Raw genomic sequence first — 12,950 nt, 5'->3', positions numbered from 1 at the left:
AATCCTGAATATTATGGAAGAACACAGACCTCTTTAGCACGGCTGAGCCCCATCCACATTTTGAGGCGTCGCAGGAACAGCTCCACCATTTCGTAGTCCTGCAGGTCAACGGCCGGACGGTACAGTTCTGCCCTCGCCTGAGGATAGTTCCTTAGCAATGCGGAGATCAAAAGCCACAACAACACTAGTCGTAGGAGAGTGAAGCTAATGTAGAAGATGAAACAGGAAGCAGTACATTGGGAGGAGCCACTGTCCGGTCGCAACGACAACAGTCCACGCCCATTAGAGCCTAATAACTTCAAGTAGGTAGAGCTAACAGTTCCATAGCCCTCCATGACCGAGTGGAAAAGCTAGAGGGGGAAAAAAGATAGTGCTTGTTTTAAGATTTTGCTAAACCTTTTTTTTTATATTTTTTTTATTTTATAGATACTGTTCTGGACTAAATCCAGAATATCTGGTTTACGGTATTTTGCACCTTTTTTAAAAATGAAAAGCACAACTCTCCTTAACAAGCCACATGATCTGACACCAATGTGGAAGAAGCTATGGCCTGATGTTTATACATTAGTTTTGTGTGCTTGCAAAAATCCCTCTGTATGTATGAGTAACAGCAATGGTAATGCTTGGCTTAACAAACAACTAAAAACAACACCCAGTTTATACACAAGGTCACTTCAGCATGCCTAGTTTTACATTCCTGAGTAGGAAATTTGTAATACAGGCAGAATCAAGGTCCTTGTACACTCAGTTATGTACATAGTTAAAAGAGACAGACATTCAGTTCAGATAAATCACAGTCTGACATGTGCTGTCCATGTGGTTTAAATCATTTTGCAGATGGTGTGCATCAGTGTGTGTGTGTGTACTAACCAGGTGTCCGGTGTGTGAGTATGCCAACAGGAACACGAGTAGAGTGATTGCAACTGTCAGCAGCTCCCAGAAAGATCTCCTTAGCGTTCTCCCGAAAACACCCCATTCTCTCATGAAACGCAGCTGGTGTGATGCCTAAAAAGATAGACATGAGGGGAGTCTTAAATAATGTCTCACCGGTTTGTATTTTCATATTATTAATTATTGCAGAATTATTAAATTTTTTTGACTTTACTAAAGCATAGAAATGCTATAAGGCTGAGGAAATCAATCAATGCATTGCTAAGGGTGTGGCCACTTGAGTGACAGGTGGATTGCTGCTGCTGACACTGGCGTTGAGCTACAAGGTTGGCATGGTTTCAGCAGCCAGCTCCCGCTTTTTTGCCCGTTTTCAATTATCTGGGAGTGACACGCAGTGTTTGAAGCTCCGCCCACTTTGAGCTTCAAAAGCACTCAAGTGTCTACAGGTGATGTCGCAGACACTACGTCCATGTTTTTATACAGTGTATGATCGCAAATAGTGAATTTCTGCATTGATTCTGAGATTTTCCAAATGCGTCATGATTCTCTCTTGAATCGATTCTGAGCGTAGGTTTTAACATAAGATAGTACTGCATGAATTAGGAACATCCATTCTCTACAAACTGTCCTTACACACTCTTGAACATACAATTATAATTCATAAAGTTTGAAAAGTTTAAAGCTAATCACAAGGGTTTTTACAGTGAGAGGTGTTTACTGAATGCACAAGCGCTCTTCTTCATGAGCATTTGAGAGTGTGGTTAAAACTACAAAGCGCCATCTGCTGTTAAAAACTAAGCTCAGAATCAATTCCAGAGAGAATTGCGATGCATTCAGAACCGATCCATGAATTGCCATTGATCGATTTATCATGACAGCCCTAAAAAAAAAAAAAAACTTGTTTTGATGAGAAACAACGCAACAGGCAGTTATTCTACTTTGAAATATGCATTGTGTCAGAATGTCTGTTTTTGTTTTGGTCTCTGTGATTTCACTTACTTCCAATTTACCCAGCAGTATTTTGACACACTGGGTTGCCAGTTGGCGGAAAACAGTCCGTCACGCAGCCATGGAAGTCAGCAAATGAACTTCAGATTCTGACCAACCTAAAAAGCTACAGCATCCATCTGAAAATCTCTATGAGCATTTTAAGACTCAGATCAACTCATCAGCGTACAGCGTAAGGCTCATCACCTTTCATTGTTAATTGCACTCGTTCTTCTTGCGTGTGCTCAATCTGGCAACCTGCATGAGCATCAAGCCTGAGTAGGAGAGGGCAGGAGAAACAACTCCCTCCAATATTCTGAATTTAGACAGGACTGCTAGCTGTCAGTATTATATACAGAACCTTTAAATATTTAGTGATGTCTGGCCTGATTTGTACAGGAGAAGAACTTTGCAGATGTGCATTTAGCATTCATATAGTTGTCCCGAACAAAATAATTAGCAGGATAGCCTGAGGTTAAGTGCCTTGCTCAAGGGCACAGTGGTTCATTCTTGTAGCTATCAGTTCTGAACTTCACCTAGTACACCATCTCACACTATTCCATATTTATAAGCACTTGGAAAAAATTATAGAAGAGACTTTGCTACACACTTTATAAATTTATAAGGCTTGGCATTCTGCATCTCCAAATGTAGAGCATGTTTCTAACAATGCCAGAGTTATGGGTTTAATTCCCATGTGCTCACCTTGAGAATCAGCAGGAAGAGCAGAGTTGCACTGAGTTGGGTCAGAACCTGGTTCTGCTGAGCCAGAGGAAAGAAGTCCCTAAAAGTGTCCCGTTGTTGTAGAAATGACCCCCATTGGTGGGCTGACAGTACAGAGCGGCTCAGGTGGAGCGAGGCGACACAAATCGCCAACAGCAGACTGCAAAAACTTGCTATGTTCCACAAACGCAGGAAATAGCCACGCCCCTGTTTCCAAACAACCGTGCCCTCACGTACAGAGAAATAGATCACGAAGACCAGGAGGAGGATCTGTGAGAGAAAACAAGAACTTAACGAACATCTGCATCTGTTCTGACAGCAAGAAGAACTGAAATAGTGGGATCAGCTTTCAGAAGTGTTTAGTGATTGGCTGATGTTACCGTGAGGAACAGTGGCAGGTCCATGCCCTGACGGAGCGTGTGGAGGCTGCAGGTTTTGAGGTCCAGACTCAACTGAGCATGCTCAGATACAGGGAACTCCAGCAGGAACGTGAAGACGGCCAGCAGATCGGTGTTGATGTTATAGAGGGGAAACTCCACCAATAAAACCCTGGTCCTGAACACAAACACACAAAACATCAGAAGACAGTCGTTCTCAGTATCGTTCCCATCAGTCAGGTAGACTACTGGAAAATAAAATACTGTAGTAATATTTGTACCATGCAATAATTGAGAAATCAATAATAAAGAATCAAGAAATAAAATATAATATAATAAAACATGTTTTACAAAAAAAGTTTTTTGTAGATATATATGTATATAATTATATATATATATATATATAATTATATATATAATATATAAAATATTATATATATAATATAATATATAATTAAAATAATATATATATATATATATATATATATATATATATATATATATATATTCTATTATTTTAATTATATATTTATATATTTTAATCTTTAAATAAAGCAATGGATTATGACTTGCGTAAACGAAAAAAATACCTTTAATACATATACATACAATATAATATAAAAAAATATACATGAAAAGATTGATTCTGCATTTTTTTGCTTATCAATCTGGTTATCAAAAATGCTTTTAATTAATAAAAAAATAATAAAAATTTATTCAAAAATATTTAATTAATCATCTGATAATCTACCAATTATGATTTTTTTAAATTATTTACATTAGGTAATCATTTCACGACTGATAACTGATAATACATTTTAAGCTCAGCTTTTAGAAGCCAGCTGTTGTTCTTTTTTTTTATTTGATCAATTTCCTGTTTTGTGGTGCAAATGAGTGTGCAATAAATAGTCAATATATAACAACTTCCTCCTCCTTCTTCTGTTGAGCATCTCCTCACTCACCGAGGCTTTCTATATCAGTGTCTGTGTGTGAGTTGATACTCACAGCGGGTCGAGCCACTGGTGTGTGTTGAGCTGTCTGATCAGAGCTCTGGAGTCCTGCACGGTTCTGCTGAGATCCTGCACGAATCCCTCGCTGCTGTAGACAGACACCTGCCCCCAGTGCCACACACTGCACACACACATCAGACCTGCATGAGAATCTCACTGACATGCGCAGGAGAAAACAAAGACAACCTCTGAACCAGAAGACATGATTCAAGATCAGCCTGGGGCATGATTCATTCCTCCAGTTTATATGACCCTTGTATTCCAGAACAATAAACCAAGAGATTCAACTCACTCTCCTGTGTAATGAATCCTGGGATTTCCAGTAAGGCTGAAAAAATAAAACAAATGTGTCATGTGACTCTCACCCGCTGCTCTGAGCTGTACTGATACTCCAGTTCTGCACCAATCCTGAGGCTGACTCCGCCCACCCGGCCGGGACACACCCAAACCACGAGGCTGCTGGGAAATATCCAATGACAGGACACTCTGGAAGACAGCAAGAAAGAAGGGGGTCAAAGTTCATGAGTGATTTGTGCTTTTATTATTCGTTTCCTAAGATTGTATCAGTGTTGGAAAGGTTAATTTGGAAATGTAACAGGTTACAGATTACAAATTACCCTATTTAAAATGTAATTAGTTGAATAAATATTTCAATTACTTTAATCATGCAACTGATTACATTTGATTACTTTTTAAAATGTAAATTATTATTAATTTTGTTAATCATTTTGAAACATTTAAAGCAGACAGGGTTAACCTTACAGACAGTAGTACTCCACACTGATGTCCAAATCCTTCATCACTTGAATTAAGATTATAATAGTTTAATTTTAAAGCACTGCTTTAGCAAATCAGAACAAGAAATAGTATTCATAGCTATGATACTGTTTTTGAAATCAAATTTTTGCAAAGTTATGCCTTTATGAAAAAACAACAACAAAAAACGATTTAAAAAATAAAAGCATATGCATAAACCCAAATAGGAAATATAACGGTTATTGAAAAAGCATGTGTCCTAATCTCCTGAAACATTGGTGTGTCAGGTTTTAGAGAAATCAATGCAATTTGGCAAAGAAATTAATCCAATCTCTTTGTGTGAGAAAATGTTTCAGATGTAACCCCTTTGTAATGGTTAACATTTTCGTAAGTAACTGTAATTGAATTGCACATCTTTCTCAGTAACTGTAACTGATTACAGTAAGATCTATCTTGTAATTAAATGATGTGATGGTGGAGCACCTGGCCGAGCTCTCAGCTGACGGAGGCGGGGTCGACCTATCAGCAGGCTGCCCGTCTTCTCCATCAGCTCTGGTCCGTCCAGTAACCGTGGTAACAGGGAGTCTGCGAGCCACGCCCACACATCTTCACGACTGCAGGGAGAGGATCAGACAAGTTAGAGACATTGTGTGTGTGTGTGTGTGTGTTACAAACGGGCTGTGACGCTCAGAGAGGCTCATGGTGTGAAACAGCAGCCACCTGTCGAAAACACTACATCAACACACTGTCAGCTCACCTCCCTCTGTCTGATCTCATACATCAACACACACACACACACACACACTTCTGTCAGACTGACTGCGTGACCCAACAGATGGGTGAACAAGAGAAACAAGACAAAACTCTAGTCTACATGCTCCTGTGCTTGTTGCTGGACAATAGGTGTGTAATGATCAAAGAGCTACATCTGTGTGTGTGAGTGAGTGAGTGAGTGTGTGTGTGAGAATGTGTGTGTGTGTGTGTGTGCATGCATGTGAGTGTGTGTGTGTCAGTAAATGTGTATGTGAGTGCATGAGTGAGTGTGTGTATGTGTGTGCATATGTGTGAGTGAGTGAGTGTGTGTGCATGCGTGTGAGTGTGTGTGTGAGTCAGTAAATGTGTGAGTATGTGTGTGAAAGTGCGTGTGAGTGAGTGTGTGTATGTGAGTGTGTGTATGTGTGTGCATACGTGTGAGTGTGTGAGTGATTGAGTGAGTGTGTGTGCATGCGTGTGTGAGTGTGTGTGTGTGTGTGTGTGTATGTGTGAGTATTTGTGTGCAATTGTGCATGTGAGTGTGTGTGTGTGCATAGGTGTGAGTGAGTGAGTGTGAGTGTGTGTAAGTGTGTGTGTGTATGTGTGAGTATTTGTGTGCAAGTGTGCATGTGAGTGTGTGCATGTGTGTGCATAGGTGTGAGTGAGTGTGTGTGAGTGCATGTGTCTGAGTGTGAGTGTGTGTGTGTGTGTGTGTGTGTGTGCGTGTGAGTGAGTGATTGAGTGAGTGTGTGTGTGTGCATAGGTGTGAGTGAGTGTGTGTGAGAGCATGTGTCTGAGTGTGAGTGTGTGTGTGTGTGTGTGCGCATGCATGCGTGTGAGTGATTGAGTGAGTGTGTGTGTGTGTGTGTGTGTGTGCGCATGCATGCGTGTGAGTGAGTGATTGAGTGAGTGTGTGTGTGTGCATAGGTGTGAATGAGTGTGTGTGAGTGCATGTGTCTGAGTGTGAGTGTGTGTGTGTGTGTGTGTGTGCGCATGCATGCGTGTGAGTGAGTGATTGAGTGAGTGTGTGTGTGTGCATAGGTGTGAATGAGTGTGTGTGAGTGCATGTGTCTGAGTGTGAGTGTGTGTGTGTGTGTGTGTGTGTGTGCGCATGCATGCATGTGAGTGAGTGATTGAGTGAGTGTGTGTGTGTGCATAGGTGTGAGTGAGTGTGTGTGAGTGCATGTGTCTGAGTGTGAGTGTGTGTGTGTGTGTGTGCGCATGCATGCGTGTGAGTGAGTGATTGAGTGAGTGTGTGTGTGTGTGTGTGTGTGTGGTACCTGCTGATGTTGGTGAAGTGTTCTGTGAGGAAGTGCTCCTGCAGTTGAGTGTGTAGTGGTAGGCGATGGGCGTCTTTGGTCGAGTCTGAGTAGTTGAGCAGTAAAACCAGCAGCAGGAACAGCATGTAGAGCAGGAAACCCTGTCAATCCAACACAAATCATCTATTATACTTCACATTCACGAGCGACTCTGTCAACGCCGAGAGAAACACACATTAATCACAGTTCAGAGACTCTAATGAGAAGAAGCCCGCTCCGGTCCAACAGCCAATCAGAGTTCTCCTTTGTGTCCGAGAGTCGTAAAACACGACCTGGCAATCACAAAGTGATGTTAATGGAGCAGAGTATGTATAACAGCTGTCAGCCATGACAAACGTCCTCAATGGGTTTATTACAGGAGCAAACGCTGGAGTTGAAGCTATTTTGAAGCTAACAAAGGACTTCTAGGAAAACTATAGGGTTATGACAACTTTGAAGCCTCAATTCACTGCTCACTGAAATGACTGGCGTACCTTCAGCATGGTGTGCAGCAGGCGGACCTTGCGTGCCTCCTCTCGGGCCTGTGAGAGAGCGAACCCCTGCGGAGGCCTGACGCGCGGGATCCGCTGAACCACTCTCTCCACACGCGGACAGTCCACCAGAACATCCTGCTCCTCGGCTCTCAGACGACCCACGACCAGAGAGAAATACACCCCCTCCAACAACACCTGAACACACACACACACACAGCAGAATCAGCCACACAGCTGCATTGAAAACAACACTGATTTCACAATGTGTCATTTGCATCATCCCTGCTGATTTGTTGTTGTTGCATAAACCAGCCTAGGCTTATGTTTAGGTGTGCAGACTGCTGTTGTGCATGTACGTACCTTCAGAGGTTCGAGAATGAGGAATGATGACAGGAAACTGGCCATGCAGGAGATGAGCCACATCAGAGCCACGCCCTCGCGGAAACTCCGCCCCAGCCACATTGATAGGATGCTGGACAGGATAAGCCCCGCCCAGCTGGCCCACAGAGCAGCCAATCCACACAGAGGAGGAAACGGCCTGGGCTTACACACATCTGTCACCACTGAGACAGAGATACACACACATCGCATAAGACTTCAGCTATTTCTGAGATAGAAGTGGTTTTAGAAGTGTGTGTGTGTGTTTGTACCTGTGCGTGATGTAAAGGCAGTTTTGGGAGGGTCTCGTCTAAATGTTCCACATGGAACAGGTTCATTCATCTTTTGCAGTAGAATCACCTCCGTCTTATCACCGAAAATACTGGAGCTAAACACAAACAACTCTCATTAAGCACGACGCATTAAACTGATCAAAAGTGACAGCAAGACATTCATAATGTTATAAATGATTTATATTTCAGAAAAATTATGTTCTTTTTAACTTTCTACTCATCAAAGAATCCTGAAAAAGTATCACACTTTCCACAAAACAATTAAGTAGCAAAAACTTTCAACATATAATAATAGTACGCACCATTATTAATAATTGAGCATAAAAAGATATACTGGTTTTACGGTACTTTTGATTAAAAAAATGCAGCCATAAGAGACTTTTCAAAAACACAAAAAATCCTTTTGACCGATAGTGTATATGCTATAAAACGTGTTTAAACAGACTTCTTAATGAGGAGTTTATGCACTTGAAATTTGATCGATGCATAATTCATGAAAGACAACAAAAAAAAAGGAAAAAACATATGAACACTGAAAAACAACCTCCAAATTTAGGATGAATCTGACGCCATTTCAATCACATATATGCTTTATATTATTCTATGTCCTTTATATTATTTCTATCTGAAAATGTAATTTTATGGACTCTACTACCCCAGTCAATATTAATGAAGTATTTTTTTAAATCTCAAAGGGGTGGGACTAGGTGTGACCGCACCAGTTGCTCCGCCCAAAGGACCGCCCTGTTTCTAGACTGTCTGAAGTACAGATGAGAAACTGCGGTGACTTACAGATCGCCCATGTCACTGTCCGTCTGAGACAGCAGCTGTCCATCGGCCAGAATGCGCTTGATTAGATCCTCATCTGTCAATCAAAGCCAGCATCCAATCAACAACCAGCTCGACTCTTCCGGCACATGCACTAAGTACGTACTTAACTTCAAAGTATCCAAAAATAAAGAAGTGAAGAAGAGGCCAGTGTGTCACCTGAGGAGGAGAAGTATTTGTTCCTGTGGCTGTTGTCACAGACAGTGTCCTCCTCGTCGGGACTGAAGGGAATGTCCACACCCAGATGTCTGCTGCCCTGACCTCTCTTGAGCCGAGGCGGGAACACCGGCCCCATCTCCACAGACGAGTCGGTCAACACATCCGGCCAATCACAGTCAGGAATGCTCCACCTCTGAAGACTACAGCAGAGATTATATTTAATATTATATTTGATTTTATTGCAGCTGTATTTCAGCTAACCAGAACAAGTATTAATAGGTTCAGTTAGGAGTAACAACAGATCGACTTCAGTCATTTGTTGATTCTGGCTCAGTTAGGCTAGTTTTTCACTCTTTCATTCAGTGTGTGTCGGATGGACAGGATGTTTTGCGTCCTGCAGGTCTGTGTTTAATGAGCTGTGCTTCAGTGACCTCATGCTCACCTCTTAGTGGACGGCGTGGGCAGGTCAATGTTGGTCTCCTCTGAGTACGTCTGCAGAGAGAGAGAGAGAAACAGCAGTGAGCTCATTCCTCTGCAGGAGCACAATACACTCATCTCAGTTCATCTCAGGATACGTGTTTATAGATATAGATATATATATCAGCTCATGCTGCTGTGCTTCACATTCGCTCCCCTCTCAGTTCACACCTGGAATCTAAATGGAGCTTCTCGTCAGTCGGTTCATCATGTTTTAAATAAAACAATTAAAAACCTGTAAATGTGACATTCGGTGACGGCTGTGACAGACTCAACTGCAGCACGTTCAAATGTTGTGAAGACGACAAATGCACCTTTCAAGACTCAGACATTCATTTCCAACCCATTTCATTTAGACTGTCATCCTACCGCACCGCAGAAAAATGGAAACAAATCAGCTATGACTAACAAACATATTGATAAGAAGGTCTTCGTGAAGGTTGCTCTCGGCCTTTGTGTTTCTGTGCATCAATTGGAGCATGCAAACAAAGTATTCGGCAAGCGCATTTCAATTTGCACCGCATGAAAGGTACGAGAGAAAAACATCTCTCAGAGTCTCTGTCAGAATAAATACAAATGCATATATTGTATTCTCCCTAAACTCACAGAGGCTGTCAACAGGTAAACAATGATGCATTATTTGGATCGTAAAATAAGGTATTTATACATAATTGTAACTACGTGCTGCTTTTAATGAATGCTATTTTAACAATCCAAAACAGAATCATTTACTACAATATGAGTCTAATGAAACCAATTAATCAGTGTAATCAGTATAAATGTTGTATGAAATGTATAATTGTACTGCTGGAGTGAATGTCAATGTAGATTGTATGTTAAATGTTGTTGTAAACATAAATACTGTTATGCAAGAAAAATTTCAGACACAGTTTGACAAAGTATAAAGTAAAGTAAAGTCTAAAGTAAATGTACTGTATACATACACACATTTTTTTTTATTAAGAAATGTGTGAAAAATTAATGAACAGATAGAAATATACATGTAAAATAGAGCAAAATATAAAAATAAACTTTTAAAATAAATAGAAAAATGAAGAAAAAGTTAATCATTAATTAATAAATATAAACATAATACTTTATAATATAAATATGAATTAATACATAAAAGACCAAATACAAGAATGCTACCAGAATGTTTTCTTAAAGGGAAATGAAGCAGAACAGAAATACTGTACTAAGCAGGCTGTTAACAGTAACACTAACTAGCTAATTAAGCATTATAAAATACCTTCAAATATAAATATAAACAACAAATATAAATCTACTTCTAACCAATTCAAAAACAAATAAAAATCACATATAAATAATCAAATAAGTTAATATAAAAATAATAGTTTTGGTCAGTTAGTAAGCAGTGGTTTGTTTGTGGAAATCACACTCAAGTACTTCTCCAACAGTATTTGAACATACTGTACCTCTCCAGCAATGCCATTCAGCATCAGAAAAGAGCTTCCTGTGAGCGAGTTATCCAGGAAGTCATCGATCTCCAGAGACTCCTGGTCCACCTGAGGAGGAAGCTGCTCCACAGAGACCTGAGCGTCATCAACAGAGACACAACATTCATTTACCACTGCGCTGTGGTCATGTCTCTAGATGATCATACAGTGGTGGCCCAAATGATCAGAGCCATTTCTTAACTGGTGAAAATACTAGTGTTCTAATAATTCAGGCCACTACTGTATGTGTGTGTGTGTGTGTGTGTGTGTCTCACCTTACTGCGGCTGAGTCTGAACAGACAGAAGACGAGCAGGTAGAGGGGATAGACCAGCAGACAGCTCACAAGCCCCGCCCACAGCGTCTCCGCATTCACCGAGACCAGCGCAGACACCGGCGTAGAGCTAAACACACGCTCACACATCAGTCATATTCTTAATACAATAGAACTGCACAGGAAATTGATGGCTGCTGTTTCACCAGACACATGACACTGCTTTATCACGAGCACATCAGACCATACTTCCTAAACTATACTGTCCTGTACTGTATTATAATGTACTATAATATACAATACTATACTGTACTGTACTATATTATACTATTATATACTATACTGTACTGTACTATATTATACTGTAATATACTATACTATACTGTACTGTACTATACTATATATACTGCACTGTACTATACTATACTGTACTATATTTTACTGTACCATATTTTACTGTACTGTACTATACTATACTGTACTATATTATACTGCACTATACTATACTGTACTGTACTATATTATACTGTACTATACAATACTATACTGTACTGTATTAAAATATACTGTACTGTACTGTACTAAACTATACTGTACTCTACTGTACTATACTATAATATACTGTACTATACTATACTGTACTATACTATAATATACTGTACTGTACTATACTATATTATACTATACTATACTATAATATACTGTACTGTACTGTACTATACTATACTCTACTGTACTATACTATACTGTACTATACTATAATATACTGTACTGTACTATACTATACTATACTATACTGTACTGTATTATACTGTACTATACTATACTATACTATATTATATTATACTGTACTATACTGTACTATACTATAATGTACTGTACTATACTGTACTATACTATACTGTAATATACTATACTATACTGTACTATACTATATTGTAATATACTATACTATATTGTACTATACTATAATATACTGTACTATACTATACCGTAGTATACTGTACTGTACTATACGATACTGTACTGTACTATACTAAAATATACTGTACTGTACTATACTGTACTGTCCTATACTGTACTGTACTTCACCTGTTGCTGTAGGAGACGGTGCCGAACCACACTGCATTGGCCAGCATGCAGAGCTGCATGAGCAGAGTGCAGCAGGTGAGCCGCTGCAGCCGTGTGAAGGGGCTCCGCGGAGGACGCTCCCACAGTGACAGCCACACGTGACTCTCACACACGGCCCTCTGCAGCTCCCAGGACAGCAGCCGTGGCCACTCGTGTAGCTCCGCCTCCTCTGCACACAGGAAACACAGAGTCAGCAGCAGGAAGCTGGTCTTTCACTCATTAGTGCACAGTGAGTGATGTGTTAATGGAGCATGAGGCAGAAGTGAACACTTGCTGCACTACGTAGGCTAACTAGTTAGTATATAATACCCATATAACATCCTGCTCCAACTGAGCATAGCTGGGAGCTATACATTTTAAATAAAACACAAAAAATAACTACTTTATGTACTATAATTTAAAAGTAGTATTTTTTATTTGTACACAATAAAATTTTAGATTTTCAAAAAAATAAACAAATATTTGAATTTGAGTTAAAATGTTACCAATTTCTTTTATTTTAATATTATTTTGTTTTATACATTTTTAATGTTAAAATAATTATAATTTATATATATATATATATATATATATATATATATATATATATATATATATATATATATATATATATATGTTTTGTCAATGAAATGCACCTAATTGTATCCTGTATTTTAGGTGAATACA

At 39.6% G+C, this 12,950-nt stretch overlaps 1 protein-coding gene across 1 annotated transcript in view; it reads right to left on the bottom strand.

Moving 5' to 3' along the window:
• LOC113076698 (polycystin-1-like) overlaps window positions 1-12,950 on the bottom strand; it is a 71,403-nt gene that overhangs the window by 4,066 nt on the left and 54,387 nt on the right. The window contains exons 31-47 of the mRNA XM_026249379.1: window positions 12,246-12,453; window positions 11,157-11,283; window positions 10,861-10,977; window positions 9,390-9,439; window positions 8,948-9,147; window positions 8,753-8,825; window positions 7,940-8,055; window positions 7,650-7,852; window positions 7,290-7,484; window positions 6,778-6,917; window positions 5,228-5,358; window positions 4,354-4,474; window positions 3,984-4,109; window positions 2,982-3,156; window positions 2,584-2,871; window positions 871-1,005; window positions 30-350 (exon numbers count right to left, since the gene is read on the bottom strand). Coding sequence (XP_026105164.1) covers window positions 30-350; window positions 871-1,005; window positions 2,584-2,871; window positions 2,982-3,156; window positions 3,984-4,109; window positions 4,354-4,474; window positions 5,228-5,358; window positions 6,778-6,917; window positions 7,290-7,484; window positions 7,650-7,852; window positions 7,940-8,055; window positions 8,753-8,825; window positions 8,948-9,147; window positions 9,390-9,439; window positions 10,861-10,977; window positions 11,157-11,283; window positions 12,246-12,453 — 2,726 coding nt within the window. The remainder of the gene's footprint in view (window positions 1-29; window positions 351-870; window positions 1,006-2,583; window positions 2,872-2,981; window positions 3,157-3,983; window positions 4,110-4,353; window positions 4,475-5,227; window positions 5,359-6,777; window positions 6,918-7,289; window positions 7,485-7,649; window positions 7,853-7,939; window positions 8,056-8,752; window positions 8,826-8,947; window positions 9,148-9,389; window positions 9,440-10,860; window positions 10,978-11,156; window positions 11,284-12,245; window positions 12,454-12,950) is intronic.

This window comes from Carassius auratus, unplaced genomic scaffold (assembly GCF_003368295.1).
Source record: "Carassius auratus strain Wakin unplaced genomic scaffold, ASM336829v1 scaf_tig00021008, whole genome shotgun sequence".
Classification (NCBI taxonomy): Eukaryota; Metazoa; Chordata; class Actinopteri; order Cypriniformes; family Cyprinidae; genus Carassius; species Carassius auratus.
The sequence above is the reverse complement of the archived record's forward strand: the minus strand, read 5'-3'. Positions and strand labels throughout refer to the sequence as shown.